This window comes from Herpailurus yagouaroundi, unplaced genomic scaffold, assembly GCF_014898765.1.
Source record: "Herpailurus yagouaroundi ecotype Mexico unplaced genomic scaffold, PumYag 254, whole genome shotgun sequence".
NCBI lineage: Eukaryota > Metazoa > Chordata > Mammalia > Carnivora > Felidae > Herpailurus > Herpailurus yagouaroundi.
Genome location: NW_024412471.1, coordinates 1,599,940 through 1,617,140, shown reverse-complemented (window position 1 = coordinate 1,617,140; position 17,201 = coordinate 1,599,940). Strand labels below are relative to the sequence as shown.

At 47.9% G+C, this 17,201-nt stretch overlaps 2 protein-coding genes across 5 annotated transcripts; both read right to left on the bottom strand.

Annotated features, from left to right (window-relative positions):
- Positions 1–124: 124 nt before the first annotated feature.
- On the bottom strand, positions 125–5,285 carry TMOD4 (tropomodulin 4). 2 transcript variants are annotated; one of them, XM_040461240.1, is made up of 10 exons: positions 5,198–5,285; positions 4,015–4,176; positions 3,647–3,803; positions 3,211–3,327; positions 2,106–2,195; positions 1,795–1,925; positions 1,591–1,698; positions 1,035–1,178; positions 631–775; positions 125–243 (listed from the first exon to the last, which is right to left on the bottom strand). In XM_040461240.1, exons 2-10 carry the CDS (start codon positions 4,135–4,137, stop codon positions 221–223), a joined length of 1,038 nt encoding a protein of 345 aa, XP_040317174.1. In that variant the 5' UTR covers positions 4,138–4,176; positions 5,198–5,285; the 3' UTR covers positions 125–220. The 2 variants fall into 2 exon arrangements, with proteins under 2 accessions (XP_040317174.1, XP_040317175.1); XM_040461241.1 differs by having other exon boundaries at positions 5,170–5,276.
- A 418-nt stretch (positions 5,286–5,703) lies between these two features.
- VPS72 (vacuolar protein sorting 72 homolog) lies at positions 5,704–17,194 on the bottom strand. 3 transcript variants are annotated; one of them, XM_040461237.1, is made up of 6 exons: positions 16,995–17,193; positions 12,512–12,664; positions 12,214–12,328; positions 11,653–11,829; positions 6,595–6,739; positions 5,704–6,279 (listed from the first exon to the last, which is right to left on the bottom strand). In XM_040461237.1, the coding sequence occupies exons 1-6, from the start codon at positions 17,109–17,111 to the stop codon at positions 5,892–5,894; spliced, it is 1,095 nt and encodes a 364-aa protein (XP_040317171.1). In that variant the 5' UTR covers positions 17,112–17,193; the 3' UTR covers positions 5,704–5,891. The 3 variants fall into 3 exon arrangements, with proteins under 3 accessions (XP_040317171.1, XP_040317172.1, XP_040317173.1); XM_040461238.1 differs by lacking the exon at positions 16,995–17,193 and adding an exon at positions 16,554–16,678; XM_040461239.1 differs by lacking the exon at positions 6,595–6,739 and having other exon boundaries at positions 6,129–6,279; positions 16,995–17,194.
- Positions 17,195–17,201: the final 7 nt, after the last annotated feature.

Here is a 17,201-nt window from a genome sequence, read left to right as displayed (position 1 = left end):
TAGTAACTTGAACCTCTCTGTCTGCTGATCCCCAGAGTATAAATAATCCCCTGATGAACTGGCAGTAATCCTTGGGTGTTAGTGCCAAGATTCCCACCCCAGAGCCCAAGGAAGGAGGCAGGCAGAGTGGACAGAAGGGCCTTTATTTACAGGAAGGGGGAGAGATGAGGATTTAAGCATTCAGGGCTTCCAGCTCTGGTTGGTAAAGGGAAAGGAAGTGTTATCTCTTTTTTTGCTGGCGACCTGTAATAGGAAACAGTAAACACAAGTCTTTCTTCCATCTCTTACTTCCTGCAGAGGTGCTCTTCTTTCCAGGTCCTTGAGGCCAGACTCATAAAGAGGTAGTGTCTTTGGCCAGCAAGCACGCCCACCCCACATTAACAAAACGAAATAAGACATGACATGGCAAGTAAAAGTACCATGCTCCCAAACGGGTATGTCTAGCTCCTTTCCTGCCTTTCTACGGGTATACGTTTGGGGGCAGGGAGACTCTTCTATACTTTTTAGTCACTTAGGGGATTTAAACTTCACGTGTGAATATTGCTTTGGCTGTACCCCAGGCTATTAGTCCCTAAGTCAGGCTTCAGAAGGATCTACTTGCCCCCATACAGCATGTCTGCATTTACTCACGTAGTTCATTGTTCCGGGTCATGGCCTGGGCTGCCCGAGCACGTGGCCCCTGCTGTGTGAAGTGGTAGCCAAAGCGGACAATGGAGGGACACTGCTCGAGCACGGTGGCCATCTCCATCTCCACTGCATCGCCAGGCCACTGGCGCTGGGGGACGGAGAGGTGAACCCTGTCAGCCCCCTTCTCTGTGTTGTTCACCGTGCCATACCACCAACCCTTTGGGAGGTTGAAAAAGCTTGTTTCATCAGAAGGGGTGATAAGAGGTGCTGACCTTGGCTCCCCTCATAGAGACAACGAAGAGGTTTCAGACAAGATTAGGTGAGATCCTGACCCAGTGGCAGCCTCAGGGAGGAGACTCGGTGAATATTAGTTGAATGATCAGGGGACCAGGGGAGGGAAAGCTCACCTGGTTGTCTACACGGAGCTCAGTGAGTGTGGCATTTTCCCGAACTGCCTTCAGCACAGCCATGAGCCCTGTGCTGCTAATGAAGTTGGATTCAATGTTCAGGCTCTGGAGGCTACGATTCTCACGCAACATGTCAGCCACCGCCTGGGTAGTAGGGACTTGGGTTAGGATTAGGGGAGTTTCACAGATGACTGAGGAGAGAAAGAACAGGAGCAAGAGGGAAACACAGCTCTTTGAGAAGAGTCCTTGAGGAGCTGTAGGTGGGGTGAGAGGGAGATGGAAGGGAGCACAGGTCGTAGGGGAAGCAGGGAGGTTAAGTGTGTGGTGGAGTTGGCGGGGTGGTAGAGCAGGCTGCGGCTCTCTGAGAAGGTGATCTGAGGATTTCCGAGCTAAGAGCCGTGGGACTGAGGGTAGGAGTCTTCATCAGGCCATCCTAAGATTATGTGATGGGAATAGCATCCCCAGCACAACCCCAACCCCTTATGACAGCCCTGGCAGGGGTGCATGTCAAGGGGTGCATGTATGGGGAGGGGGCTGGGATTTCAAGTTGCCTTACATTGGCGATGGGGTCACCACTCCTTGTGGCCACCAGACTGAGGCTCCGGACATAGGTATTTGTCTTCATGGCCTCACACAACTCAGTTAGCATGGGTATCGGGATGTCCTGTCAGAGGAGAAGAGATGGTGGGCTAAGGGACCCACATATCTGGGACTCACATAGTTAATCCCATTTATTATTTGGAACATAGGGGTCAGATACCTGTATGTTATTGAGGTTCACCTCCTCCAGCTCCTTGTCATTGTTTCGAACGCTCTTTAGTATCTCCTCGATGTTTGTGGGATTTGGGGGCTCATCCGGCACCGGCTTGTACTTGTCAGGCTGCACCACACCTGGCGGGCAAGGGCCAGAAGGAAACCACGACATGTCCCCCACAACCTCCTCCCCATTGGTTCTCCCATTACTTCTGTACCATGTCCTCTCCATGATCCCCGTTTCACCCTTTGCTACCTTTAATCAGACCTTGGGACTGCCTTCCCAAAGCCCTGGATGCCATGCTTCCAAACACTCACTGCTAATGCCTTCGGTGTTGCAGATTTCTCCACTGCAGATGGCGTCATAGTATTGCTTGTTGCTCATCAGTGTGTACATGTCCAGAATTGCTGGAGAGAGTACGTAGAGGGGGAACAGGGAATGAGAAGAAGGAGTTTGTTCCAAATCCCCTCCCTTCTCATTCTGAATCTGTTGCAGTTTTTTAAAGCCTGACTTCTCCCCCCTCTTCCAAAGAGGTTCCCACTCTCCCTAGGTCCCAGGGTTTCCTTCTATGAACTGCTTAAGGTGGTAGTTTTTAAAACTTTGAGGGGGGGAGGGGGGCGCCTGGGTGGCTCCATTGGTTAAGTGTCCAACTCTTGATTTCAGCTCAGGTCATGATTTCATGGTTCATGAGATTGAGCCCCGCATCGGGCTCTGCGCTGACAGCACAGAGCCTGTTTGGGATTCTCTCTCTCCTTCTTTCTCTGTCCTTCCCCACCTCAAAATAAATAAATAAACTTAAAAAAAAAACCAACAGGGGCGCCTGGGTGGCGCAGTCGGTTAAGCGTCCGACTTCAGCCAGGTCACGATCTCGCGGTCCGTGAGTTTGAGCCCCGCGTCAGGCTCTGGGCTGATGGCTCAGAGCCTGGAGCCTGTTTCCGATTCTGTGTCTCCCTCTCTCTCTGCCCCTCCCCCGTTCATGCTCTGTCTCTCTCTCTGTCCCAAAAATAAATAAACTTTGAAAAAAAAAATTAAAAAAAAAAAAAAACCAACAAACAAGTTTGACACAGGGCTAAGGGAAGGTCCCTAAGGAGCCCCTAGAGGGTAAGGGAGAGAAAAACAAGTGTTTCACATTCAAAAAAAAGAGAAAAGAGTGAGGGAGTCTGTTAGACTTCCTCCTATTTCCAGCCAGAATAGTTCTACTTTTATCTGCTTTATAATCCCTATAAACTTGTCTCTGAGATGTGAATGTATTAGAATAAAAAATGAATGAGTGAATACATAAGCAAAAACTTAAAACCATGACCTGAGGCTTTCTCTAACATTCATGTCCTGTTCAGGGCCTTCCTCACTAGTCCCATGGCCTGGCTAGAACCGCCCTGCCCTGGATCTCCCCACCCTCCCTAACCTTCCACTGCCGCCCACCTGCAATATCACACATTTCGGCGTCTGTGGCATGGGCCAATGCCTCTTCCAGTTCAGGCTCCAGAGTGATCTGCTCCTGTGCAGGAATTTCCCTCTTGGGCTGAATGTAGGGTTTCCCTGATGGGGAGATGAAGGGTGGCTCAGGTGGAGGTCATTCCTCCTACGATTCTTGTCTCTAGCTTCCTTCCTTTCCTTCTCCAGGAGGTGGAGTCTTGGGTCACTAGGGGCCACCGTAAGGCCCAAGTCCTCTACCAGCTCAGGACTCCTGGGTCCCCTAATCTCTCCTAAAAGCTGGAGAGTGAAAGAGGCATGTGTGTTTCAGGGTGGCCAGGTCCCTGGGCAGCTAGAAGCTGGAAGGTCAGAGGGAAGCTGGAGGGGGTGCACTTGAGAGATGACCATTGGGTTTTGGTAGGCATGGTTGTTAGTGTCTCCATACCCTTCTTCTCGCCTGTGAAGGGCACCAAGTCATCACGTTCTTTGACCTCTAGTGCCTGCTGTTCCAGATACTGCAAAAGGGCATCCCGGTCCAGTGGCCCTGTTGGGCTCTTCTTTGTCTGGTCACGTTGTCTTAGTCCAGCGGGCAGGAGCATGTTCTTCGGGATGAGTTTTGGGGAGGAAGTCAGACCTCTGATCTGGGGTACCTCCAGGGCTCCCTAAACATCTGCACACACCTTTTCCCTGGCCCTCTTGGGATTCCAAGCCCTGTAGGCAGCCCTGATCTCAGCCACCCGGGGCCCACCACCCCTTCCCCAATGCTCGGAGGCTGCCCGTTTCCTCGTTGGTTCCTTGTGCCAGAGCCCCTACCTCGGGGTCCATCTCCTGTAGCTCGCAGTCCAGCTGCTCCAGCTCCTCGGGGCTCAAGGTCTTTAGGATCTCATCTTCATCTATGTCTCTGTATTTCTCCAGTTCCTTCTGATACGATGACATGATGGCCCCACCCCCTCCCCACTCTGGTGCTCACGGAGCCTGGGGGGAATGGGGAAAGTGATTGGAGAATGGAAAGATACACATGGACACAGCAGGACACAGATGAGCCAGGGGGCAGAACGATGAACTGGATGCCTTGGAGGCTAGAAATCTAGCTGGGCAGGGGAAGGTGGGGACTTATGTTGTTTAGTTAGAACCAGAGCTTCCTTCTTCCTGCTTCCTCAGCTTCAGCCACCCTGGATGGGGATCCCAGGCATCCAAGCGTGATTTGTCTGCCCATTGTGTGACAGAGAAATCCTGGCAACACCCTCCCTTATAACCTCGTCCGTCCGTGCCTCTTGCCCAAGCACAGCTGCCAAGGGCCCTGCCAACACAGCTGGCCCCAGGCCCAGTTCCTATTGAAAGGAAGGGGGGCATACAAAGAGTTTCAGGGAAATTCCTCTTCTCTTCCCCACGATCCAGTCTTTTTTCCTAAACTCGAAGAACGCAAGGGGGAAGAGAGACAGTTCTCTTACCCTACCCTCATTTCCTCTTTTATTGTGGGGGAATCAAGATTTCACTTTCTATGTTTGCTAAAACTCTAAATCCTAAGGGAAAGCAAGGGCTCAGAGGAGCTGGGGGGAGTGCCAGGTTGGGGGAAGGGTGGTATGGTCTCAGGAGAAGGGGCTGAGTCCCCATAATTTGTCCCTGACTTTGGACGGGAAGGTGACACCGGACCAATGGGTGGGAAATACCTTCTAAATGCGATAAAGTTTCTCTAAAAACAGTGGGAAGATTAAACTTGCACAATCTCTTACAATACAGAAAATACACACAAGCTACACATACACACCATACTGAATATGAAAGATCCAGAAAGTGTGTGAGATACTTGCATGGACAATGTACACTATGGTTAAGGCATAGGACAGACAGTGGCAGAAACATACGCTGAGGGACAGAGACACTCCACATCATTCCCGAAAGGAGCCGCTCCTCTCCTCCCACCTCCCACCAGGCTCTGGTCCATAAGCCCCCTGCCTTCCCACCTACCAGTCCTGGTGGCCACCTCCCTTCTCACCTCCCCTTCTGTCGGTTGGTCTGTCAGTGCTACTGGAGCACTGTCCCTGCGGCAGGAAGAGCCCAGTGCCGGGGAGAGGGTGGGGGAACAGTGAGCTCAGCATTTTATTATTTTAGCTCTGGCCAGGTGGGGGGTGGTGGGAGATCACATATACACAGCCCCCATACCCTGCCCAGCCCTGAGAGCCTCTAGTGGCCACTCACAGCCATGGCACTTCCTTCCCTTCCTGCATGTAAGCCAGTCCTAGAAACTAGGGGAATCATGTCTTCCTACTTATTTGGTGTCTTGCTATATTCAAAGCAGTGAATATAAGGTGATATAAAGGGGAGTACAGGAATTTTGTTTGGAGGTCTAATTTAAAGGTGTTTATAATCCAGCTGGAGGAGTGAATACTTACAATTTAAAAAGAGCAGCTCATAATAAATGCTATTAAACAAAATAAAGACCCATATATACTCAGACATTCACAAAGACTTCTTGCTCCCAACTCAATGAGACACCAGACAAAGGGGATCTTTCTCTTTTATTAGATTAAAAAACACAAATAAAACCGATAGGAACTGGGGGGAAAGAAAGATGGAAAAGGGCCAGGCAAAGGTCAGAGATGACCAAGAGGAGAAGCAGGGAGAGGAGGGGGAACATTAAGAGCCCCAAGTCAGGGCAGGAAAGAGGTTTCTAAGGACTACTCCTCTCCTTATTTGATGACAATTTTCTGGCGCAAGGCTCGAGGCCCAGAGCCAGGGAGGGGCTCGGGAGGTGGCGGGCCAGGGCCCAGTGCTGAGGCCGTGGGCGGCAGTCCATGGGCAGTGATGTACTTCTTATAGGCCTCACGGATGATCTTGAAGGCTCGAGCAGTGGCGTAGGGGATGTCTGTGACAGGGTCCCGGTACAGAGCTGGGCGATGGGTCACAGGGCAGACCTCCCGAACAGGGACCTTTGGGGGCCGCCCTTGGGGAAACCATTCCTCGAACGTCGCATCATCACTGAAAGTGATGAAGGTACGGGAGCAGCGAGCAGGAGGGACGATGGGTCCAGTGCCGGCACGGGGAGTCAGTGCAGAAGCTGTGGGAGCAGGATCCAGTCTGAGGGGAGAGACAGAGAAACACAAAAAGTCTGAGGACAGAAAACAACAGACAAAGAGATAAGACAGGTGAGGAAAGAGAGGAAGGAGGCAGAATGACGGCAACAATCGGAGAGAATCTATTAAGTGACAGATGGGGAGAAGCAAGCTGTGCTGGGTGGGAAAACTGCTGAGAGAGGGGAGAGAGACTAAAAACAGAAAGAAACACAGCTGAGGGAAGAGGACCCTGAAGGACATCTGTGTGTTGGAGAGCTGTGTGAGAACTGAGGATGGCAGGGAGAAGGCTCTCTTCCCTTCTCCCCTGTGACGCACTCACCCTTCCACATCCACATTCTCTTCTTTAGGGCCTGGCTCCCCAACGAGCGGCACCGTCACTGAATGATAGGTGATTATGGGCCCAGGGCACTTCCGCTTCTTGTGCACCTGCTTCTTTTTGTCAGCCTCAAGCCGCTCATAGGTCTCTTCAGGGTCAAAGGGAGGAATGAGGGGGCGGTGAGTTCCCCCATGCCCACACTCGTGTCTGTCCTGTCTGGTCCCTGCCTGCCCAAGCCACTCACACCAATCCTCTGAGGCCCCCCTAGCACCTCCTAGTTCTGACATTCTTTGCTTGACCACCCCCCAACCCCCAACATCCTCTCCGCCCACCTCTCCCGTCCACTCAGCTCCTCACGCACTCAGACAGCAGGACTCTGGAGCTGGAAGGAACCCTTGGATGAGGAGCCTGTTTGCCCAAGCTGCCCTGTCCGCTCACTCCCAGCCACGGCAGCGCGCTGCGTCTTCAGGCATCTCTGGTCATTACAGAGTTCTCTCCTATTTCCAGCTGAAATATGTTGCCTGATGACACTGTTTCACCTTTTCAAGCTGTAAAGGACACAGGTCCAACCTGTCTTCCCCATGACAGTCCTTTACATAGTTGAAATTAGTATCCAGGTCTCTCCCTCCAGGCCGATCACAACACCCATTCCTTGAACCATTTCTCATAAAACATGGTTTGGAGACACACTCTCTTTTTGCTAGCCCCTGTGCCTAGGACACTTCCATTACTGTCCTTTTCACAGTCTATGGCAGAGGCCGGATGCTGGCAGCTCCTCTAAGTGTTCTGTTTGATCTGTATTGTATTTTAAAGAAAATTTGAAATAGTTACTGATATTTGAAAATGAGGAAATTACATTTAAATACAGAGATTTCTGGTCCTTTTTTTTTTTTTTTTTTTTTTGAGAGAGTAAGCACATGTGCAAACGGGGAGAAAGGGCAGAGGGAAGGGGAGAGAATCTTAAGCAGGCTCCATGCTCAGCACAGAGCCAGACACACGGCTTGATCCACAACCCTGGGATCATGACCTGAGCTGAAATCAAGAGTCGGACAATCAACCGATTGAGCGGCCCAGGTGCCCCTCTGATCCTTCTTAAAAAAATAACAAGGAGGGGCGCCTGGGTGGCTTAGTAGGTTAAGCGTCCAACTTCAGCTCAGGTCACGATCTCACGGTTTGTGAGTTCGAGCCCTGCATCGGGCTTTGAGCTGATAGCTTAGAGCCTGGAGCCTGTTCAGATTCTGTGTCTCCCTCTCTCTGCCCCTCCCCCGCTCACATTCTGTCTCTCTCTCTCAAAAATAAACATAAAAAAAAATTAACAAGGAAATCGGGCAACCTGGCATCTGCGTTGTCACATGGCAACAATGAGCTGGGCAGAAGAACCAATCCTTCTTCTGAGCGCTCCTCTTATTCGCCACAGTCCCGTCTGGACAGTGACACTGCTCTATGGTAGTTCATCACTGGTACACAGGTCTCCTCCTGAAGGTCAGTGACTGTGACTCATGTTACCTACATATTATCAGGGCCACGCGGTGTGCCACCCATTACAGGCACTCAGCAAGTATTTGTTAATGTTCAGTAGGTCAAAATATTCCCGATCCCTTTCCTCTGAATGAACTCCAAATTTCTGTTTAAGTGCGCATCCAATCTTCTAGATAAAGTCTGACCAGAAAAGTGTGCTCTGGAAACCCCACCAATGATTTAGCCTCTCTTGTACTTGGAATTCTGGTTGGTAATGTTGCTTTCTTTCCCTTCTGCCAACCTTCCAACACTTCCCCTTTCAAACACTTCCCTGTACCTTCTGGAACTCCTGCTCTATAACCAGCCAACTCATCTATGTCCTCAAGTTTCTCACTGTGAATTCCTTCCACAACTTGTCTTCCTGGAAGCCTGTCATCCCAAGGCCACTGCTCTCCCTGCAGCCCTCTGGTGGAGGTCTCTCGTCCTGCCACCTCCCATGCAGGGTGTGCCTGGGTCCTGTTGAGCCCACACTGCAACTTTAGACCACCGCTTTTCTCCCCACGCGCAAACCCACTTCTCTCTGGAGACTGATGCCACCAGGCTAGATCATGTTTCTTTCCTGTCATGCTCACTCCCTTACTCTCTGAAGACTTTAGCAATGCCTTCCACTGTTCCTCTCCACTCAACTCCTATCATCCTTCATCACCCTGGTGACCTCAAAGTGCATGCACATGGGTAGCCCCTTCAACATCCCATCCCCACAGTTTACGGATCTCATCTTCTTGTCCGTGACACATTTGTTGCTCCATTCCACTATGGCTACAGCCGGGAACTGCCCCAACTCTTAAATACTAAGAATCACACATCCCAGGCTCTGGCCGCAACATCCTATGCTTTGGTTGTTTTGCTCCACAATTCTAGATATCCTCTGTCCTTTGATGCCTCCCATACATGGATCTCTCCTCATTCTATCTGGCAGCCCTCTCCAGTCTTCACTGTTCTTTTTTTTCTTCCAGTTTCCTTTTTAAATCAAGGTTAGGTTCCTCAACCTATCATTTCAGTCACTCTCATCAATCTACACTCCCTGGTCCAGACCTGGATTGCTGAGTGCTCCTGGAAAAATACTACACAACAGGCTAGACTGGAACCACCATGAATGCATGTTCCCCAAATTCAACAGACTCCCCCAATGCCAGCAGATAATTCTATCTCAACTATTTCTTTTCTTTCTTCTTCTTATTACTTTTTTTTTAGGGAGAGAGAAGATGTGCGTGCAGTGGAGAAGAGGTGAGGGAGAGAGAGAATTTAAGCAGGTTCCATGCTCAGCACAGAGCTTGACACGGGGCACGATCTCACAACCCTGGGATCATGATCTGCGCTTAAATCAAGAATCAGACGCTCAACTGACTGAGCCACCCAGGCGCCCCTGAACTACTTCAAGCACATTTCACTATCCTCAAGCTTCCAACTCTATGCCCAACACCTGACAGGTGATAGTGCCTAAAAGACATCAGATGAGAACCACTCCAATGTCCTGCTATGGGTTTATAAACCTCCAACTACAAGCCATCCTTCCTTCCTCCTCCATAATTTAGGCCAATTCTTCCACCTGTACTCTAGCTACCCCACTCCCCCCCACATCTCACTTCTCCAAAAACCCACCCTATTAACTATCCTTTCTTTCTTCTCTGTCATTAAACTTTCAGTTGCTTCTCACCAAAGACAAGAGTTCCTCTAATCTTAGATAAAACAAATAAGGAAAACTGTACATTGACCCCAGATCCTATAGGTTTTACTCCTTAAACCACCCTTTACAGCCAAGCTTTATAAGTGTGGCTCCCCAGTCGGCTTCAAAATGGTGTAGTCTCCAAAAAGTGTTCCCTAAGTTCATCTGACCTCCTTGTCATCAAAACAAATGGACACTTCACAGTTCTCCTCTTGAGTAGCATTTCTGCAGCATTCAGCAGAGACTCTCTCTCAAACATTTTCTTTCCTTGGTGTTCTTTTTCTTTTTTTAATATTTATTTATTTGTGGGGGAGGGAAGGGCAGAGAGAGAGCGAAGGAAAGAATCCCAAGCAGGCTCTGCGCTGACAGTGTGGGGCTCAAACCCATGAACTGTGAGATCATGACACGAGCCGAAACCAAGAGGCAGACATTAACTGACTGACCACCCAAGTGCCCCTCCTTGGCATTCTTAAGATAAATTCTCCTGAAGTTCTCCAAATCCTGGCCACTGCTAAGCTCCTCTTGTACATCTGCAGGGTTCTCTTCGGCCTCTATCTTCTCTTCCCCATGCTTTCTCCCTGGGTGATCTGACCCACTCCAATCTCATCAACGCTATCCATACTCTACAGACTTCCAAATTTCTGTTTCCAGCCTAGATCTCTTGTCCAAGCCCAGACGTGTACACTGAACTCTCAGCACTGCATGGACCACTCAAAAACTCCTCGAATTCAACATGTTCAAAAATGAACTTCTTGTCCCCCCTGCAGAACCTGCTTCTGCAGGGTCTCCGATGTCAGCTACTGGTACAAGAAGTCCGGTGTTACCCTCCTTACAGTAGCCCAAACCAACCAATGTGGTCAAAGGATGAGGACTGTAATTACAGTGACATCAAGGTCACCTCACTGTTTGTGATGGTTCTCAGTCATTTCTGTTTTGAGGGATAGCTACTGTTTGAAAGTACTGAATTACCATCAAAGATTAAATATTCAATGTTAAAGTCACTATAACAAAACAGGAAAACACACCCTGAAGATGTTGGAACTGAAGTAAATCTTTTCTCAATCATTGTGTTCTTTTGGAGTTATCTACATTTGAGAAATATATAAGTAGAATGGGATGGGTCCCAGATATTCTGCGTAAACAATACTCAACTCCACATTTGGGCTATCCATGTTTAACCATATGTGTTTGACCAAAAATAAAAGATTCAGAGAGAGAAAGATTTGATGGGGGTTGGGGGAGAAAGACAGAGAGAACAAAGCACATACTATAGGTGATTGTATGTGTTATTTCACTCAATGGAAGTATGCCCCAGATCGAGCATGTGACAGGAGGCGTATAACCTGCCATTCCCTCGTGTACCTCTCATGATTTGCAACTCTCAATGCCCTATAAAGAAATATATGTTTTGTACAATATATTACTTTACGTGACAGTGTACTCGGCACATAAACTGAAGGGATTTTAAAGAATTTTTACTTTAGCTCATCTCATGGACTAATTCTGGCGAATTTCTAATTTTCATGATTATCATTAAAGGAGGCATTATCACCCCACCTTGTGAACCAGGACAGCAAGATGCAAGTAGGTTAAGCAATCTGTCAGCAGTCTTACAGCAACTGAATGGCAGAACTAGGATTTGAACTCAGTTCTATTCGATTCTTATTTTATACAAACACACTTTTTCTTCAATATAACTTGTTCTTTAGAGCCCAGCTAACTGCCTCACTCCTTGCTCCTAATCCCTCACTCTCCCCATTTCCTTCCTCTGATTCCCTTCTTCTGGATCTTCAACTCCCTAGCTCTTCAGGCCCTTCAGTCTCCGTTTTTCTAAGGTTCCCCCTCCCTCTGCCCACTAGTCTCAAAACCAGACTGACCTAGTGAACGTAAGTTGAGCTCCTCTGTGATCTTGGCCTCTCTTAGCAGCTCCTCCTGGGTCAGCGGCCGCTCACAATGGGGCCCCTTTCGCCGCCGTGACTGTCCCTGCCTCTCCTGTACCCGAAGAAATGTCTGTCTTGTATGCTCAGCTGTAGACTGACGCATGGACTTCCGACCTGGGGAAGAAGTCAGAGAGGAAGAAATCTTTGAATTCATGTCCACCTCCTTTATTTTTAATTTTAAAACTTCTTATTTGGAAATCATTTCAAACTTACAAAAAGGTTGTAAGAAGAGTCCACAGAAAGTACCTATGTGTCCTTTACCCAGATCACTTCCTGTTAACCTTTTGCCCCATTTGCATCACGTGCGTTTTCCTGAATGATCAAGTTGCACACATCTTAGTTCTCGACCCTAAATACTTCACTGTATATTTCCTAAGAATAAGGGCTTCCCTTATGTAACCATAGTACAGTTGTCAACTTCAGTTAACTTGCCATGAATGCAATACTTTTTCGTTATGTTCCGATTGACCCAATTGACCCAAACATCTCCACACTCACTGTCAGAGCCATCATCCTGTAGTTCTAATGGCAGCAGAGCTTTCTCTTCTCGGGCCTTCTGAGAGCTACCAGCTGGAGTGCTGACCTTTCGAGGCCTCAAGCTCTTGAGAGGCTCCTGGGAACAGATTGGAATCAGATACCATGGAACAGAAGTAATACGGAGAAAGATGAGGATTTTAAGAGAAAACTAGTCCTGTGGGAAATAGGACTAGCATGGGGAGTCCTGTGACCTTATGAAGGGCAGAAGAGAAATTATGGGAAATTACAGGAGTCCAAGAAAACCAGGATACCCCTGCACCTTATATGCTTTGGTGACTACTCGGCGCTTCCTTCTAGGCTCTTCTGCTTCTCCATCACTGGATGGTTCATCCCCTTCATCAATGTCAAAGTCAGAGTCCACTTCATCCTCTGTGTCTGACTGGTCCCCTTGATATTCATCATCTCCAGATTCCTGAGGATATAAGGAGAGAAGGTTCTCACTGTCACTGGAGTCATCAGTGCCCCTCCAGGTACAGAATCTCTTTGCTTTCTTGGTAAGAGCTGCCCCACTCTCCTTCCCAACTCAGCTCTTCAATTTCCTCGGGCAAGAAGCCCTTCTAGGTAATGGCCTCTGGCTCCAGCACCACCTCTTTCGGCAGTCATTAACTGCCCTTTACCCGTAGCACACAGTGTTAAGTGCTGGGATACAGAAAGGATTTGGTTTGGTCTTTACCTTCAGGGGTCTCACAGTCAGGCAGAGGACAGGATATCATTATAAAAGGAAGTTTAAATACAAGACAACATATAAGGTATCAAATGGTACTAAAGTGTTACAGGAGCTCAAAGGAAGGCACACTTGCTATAGATTGGTCGTCTGGGAGGGTCTAAACTTTAGACTTTATTCCTTTAGAGCAGGGGTTGGCAAACTTTTTCTGTGAAGGGCTAAAACAGAACAGGTAGCGGGCCAGATTTGGTCATCACGTCACAGTTTGCTGAGACTCTAAAGAACAAAGAGAGGGGCGCCTGGGTGGCGCAGTCGGTTAAGCGTCCGACTTCAGCCAGGTCACGATCTCACGGTCCGTGAGTTCAAGCCCCGTGTCGGGCTCTGGGCTGATGGCTCAGAGCCTGGAGCCTGTTTCCGATTCTGTGTCTCCCTCTCTCTCTGCCCCTCCCCCGTTCATGCTCTGTCTCTCTCTGTCCCGAAAATAAATAAACGTTGAAAAAAAAAAAAAAAAGAACAAAGAGAACTTGAGCCATGGTTTAAGATACTGGTAGTGTTTTAGGGCGCCTTGGTGGCTCCGTCAGTTAAGCGTCTGACTCCTGATTTCAGCTCGGGTCATGATCTCACAGTTTGTAAGATTGAGTCCTGCTTTGGGCTCCACGCTGACAGCGCAGAGCCTGCTTGGGATTCTCTTTCTCTCTCTGCCCCTCTCCCATGTGCACTCTCTTTCTCAAAATAAATAAACTTACAAAATAAAATAGGGACGCCTGGGTGGCTCAGTTGGTTGAGCCTCCAACTTTGGCTCAGGTCATGATCTCACGGTCTGTGGGTTCGAGCCCCGCGTCGGGCTCTGGGCTGACAGCTCAGAGCCTGGAGTCTGCTTCAGATTCTGTGTCTCCCTCTTTCTCTGACCCTCCCCTGTTCATTTTCTGTCTCTCTCTGTCTCAAAAATAAATAAACATTAAAAAAAATTTTTTTTAAATAATAAAATAAAGTAAAATAAAATAAAATAAGATAAAATAAAACGTGGGTAGTGTTTAGACAGCCAAGAGGGCAGAGGTAACATGGGTAGATGGAACAGCAAGAACAAAGATGCAGAAACAGGAATGTGCATAGCCTATTTATAGAATAAAGATTTAGACCTAAGTAAAGCAGAAAGTTTTTCTTGGGCAAGAAATCTTCCTAGCTGGCTGCCTTTGACTCCAGCACAGCCTTCTTCCAACATTTCCTGACTGCCCTATAAGGCTCTAAGACTTGAAAAGGTTGCATTCAGTCTACAGAGAGACTTACATTATCAGGCTAATAAACTCATGAGTTTAATTTGCAGGCCAAGGATTCTCAATCCTCTCCCTCTCCTCGCTTGTTCCAGTACTGATAATCATTGTTCAGGTAAACTAAAGTTACTGAGAAATAGGTCTCATTCCTCAGGTGTGTTGGAACAGAAAAATAATTGGGTACAAGTACTAGTAATGGGGAGCCAATGAAGACTTGGGGAGATAGGAAGACTGTATACAAGGAGTGTTTCAGAAAGTTCTGGAGGTGGTTAGCTGAGTGGAGTAGAGAACATGGGGCCTAGAATTGAAATTGAGAGAGTGAAGGTTAAGTCTAGAACGGCAGCCCCATTAAAAAGTAAAGGGAAAAATACACTTGGGGGCAGGGGAGTCAACTGGGCGGGGTGGCATCTCAAACATGTGGCTCTCTCTTCAATCAATGATGTAGACCAACAGGCTAATCTTGGTACATATGCTGCCAAAGCAAGCAAATAGTACAGACAGTTGACACTCCAAGCTAGCCAGAGTTCAATCTTGCACTGATGACCATCATTTCCTCCCAAGTGATGTTTGTGAAAGACAGCCTGGGAACACATTAATCCCCTCAGCTCTAACCTGGTATTAAGTCATCTCACCAGAGAATAGTAGTTCAACTACACATTAGCTTAGTGTCCAATCAAAACGCTTTCATTAAGTTAGGGATTTACTACCATTCCTTTGGCCCTTATTGAGGGTCATTAATAGATATGACTAGATAAGAGGATATTTCTACATCATCTGCTGAAACCCTGTTAGTTTATACATCTTATATAAGGATTAAATTCCTAAAATTTAGCGTTGAATAAGTTTTTCTCTTTTAAAGAATGTATATGCTTCTTTCTTACTGAAAAAAGAAATTCAGGGTTTGGCTGCCAGGACGCTCACAGCTAAATTTAGTATCAATTGCTATTACCATTTTAGCAGAGGCTCCTGGTACAATTACTTCTGATCTGTCTCTATTTTTACTGTTCCTACTTTTTGTTTATATGGTAAGCCTCCTTTAATCCTTTTTGGAAGCATGAAGGGTACATATTAAATAACGACTCGTAAAATGACAGGAATAGGAAAATGGCCTTTGGGGGAGGGAAGAGAACATTCTATTTTAAACTATAGCTGTGTAAGTAATGACTCCCAATCAGTCATCAAGTCCTGTGGATTCAATTTCCTTAATGTGTCTTGAAACCTATTGCCCATGTTTCTCTACTCCCACTGCCTCCTTCATTCTCTTCATTAGAGTGAGGTTTCTAGAGTACAAATTTGGGGGCGCCTGGGTGGCTCAGTCAGTTAAGCAACCAACTCCCACGCAGGTCATGATCTTGTGGTTTGTGGGTTCAAGGCCTGCATTGGGCTGTGCTGATAGGTCAGAGCCTGGAGCCTGCTTTGGATTCTGTGTCCACCTCTCTCTCAGCCCCTCTCCTGCTCACACTCTTTCTCTCTCTCAAAAATAAATAAACATTAAAAAAATTTAAAAATATTCTGTGTCTCCCTGTCTTTCTGCCCCTTCCCTGCTCGCACTCTCTCTCTAAAATAAATAAACATTAAAAACTATATAAAGTACAGATTTGATCATGTACTTTGATGAATCTTCTCAGTCCTCTGGATGAAGAGCAAACTCCTTAACATGGTTCACAAGGCCCAACATGATCTGGCCCACGCCTACTCTCTCCAGCCTTACCAATCTTTATTCTCTTTCAAGGTCTGGAGAATGAGAGTAGACATGCAGGCTCCAGACCCAGACTCAGTACCTTTACACATCTGCTCCACCCCCTCAGTGGGCTAAACCTTTCTCCTTACCCTGCTCTCAGCCCTACTGCTGTACATACAGCCACAGCTTACTTTTCATACTATCCTAAGTTTAAACATCGTGTCCCCCAGGATGCCCATCCCCACCAATGACTCTGGCTCCCACATGTTACCACAGCACCCTATCCTTACCACTTATTTTACTCCTTATCACACAGTATTTCAACTGTTAATTCAGCTGGTTCCCCCATTGGGGTCTGGTATAGGTAAGAAAAAGTGTTCTTAATACTCTCTGCTTCCCTATAACCTGCCACAGTAGTGGTTTGCCCTAGCTTCTCAACGGCTATTTTAAGAATGGACAGATTCAATCAATACAAGTGCCAATCCAATCCAGACCCTAGCCCAGGCACTAGACTTATTCTGTTGAACAAAACAGACCATCTCTAACCTTACAGAGTTTACAACCTAATAGGAAAGTATAAACAAGTAGGCAAACCAAATCTAATTACAATTTGAAATGTATACTATGAAGGAAATAAATGGGACACTTTTTATAGCAAAGAAGGGTTATCGAAGGAAACACTTACATTGAGACTTGAAAGCTGGAAAAAGCATAGGCTAAGCTCCTCTATTTTTTCTTTTTTGAAAAGAGATTCCTTTCTATATCTCTGGTGAAGAACCATACCGTGGGCCCACGACTATATACTGCGTGGCTGCGAGAAGCTCGCGTTACGTTAGACGTCAAGAGTGTGGTGAAAACAGGCAACTAGAAAAGTACGCTGTCGGTTTCTGCCATACTCTGGGGTGCCTCCGGAGACCCTTCCATCCCCGACCCCTCCAACCCCATCTAGGGCTGTACCTTCTAGTACTCCATTTTAAACCCCCGCCACCCCCAACTCTCCCACCCCGTCGCGAGTATCAGCTACCAGGGCTCCACTCCATTCCCCGCCCCCTTCTTTGTCCGAGGTTTCTCCCTTCAGGACTCCCTTTAGCTTCCTCCCCTCCCTCTTCCTGGACCCAGCTCTTGCCTCTGTGAAACCCCCATAAGTCGTCTGGTAGAACTCATCTTCCTCCTCTGCCTCCAGGAGGCCAGAAAGCCGGTTCCCCGCGGTCTTCCGGGGGGCCCGGCCCCCAGCCAAACTCATACCGCCTACCGAGACTGCGCCGCGATCAGAGGCCCCTCACCCAGCGCGGGTAGCGGAACTCGGCGCTCGACACCACTACCTGCGGGTGGT

Coding starts and splice junctions, on each gene's coding strand:
- VPS72 (XM_040461237.1), bottom strand. CDS start 17,111: ATGAGTTTGGCTGGGGGCCGGGCCCCCCGGAAGACCGCGGGGAACCGG. Junction 11,830..12,213: donor ACAGGATGATGGCTCTGACA/GTGAGTGTGGAG, acceptor CTTCTTCCCCAG/GTCGGAAGTCCATGCGTCAG. Junction 6,280..6,594: donor GAGAATGTGGATGTGGAAGG/GTGAGTGCGTCA, acceptor CTCTCCCCTCAG/ACTGGATCCTGCTCCCACAG.
- TMOD4 (XM_040461240.1), bottom strand. CDS start 4,137: ATGTCATCGTATCAGAAGGAACTGGAGAAATACAGAGACATAGATGAA. Junction 3,804..4,014: donor TACAGGAGATGGACCCCGAG/GTAGGGGCTCTG, acceptor CTCATCCCGAAG/AACATGCTCCTGCCCGCTGG. Junction 1,926..2,105: donor CAACACCGAAGGCATTAGCA/GTGAGTGTTTGG, acceptor CTTGCCCGCCAG/GTGTGGTGCAGCCTGACAAG.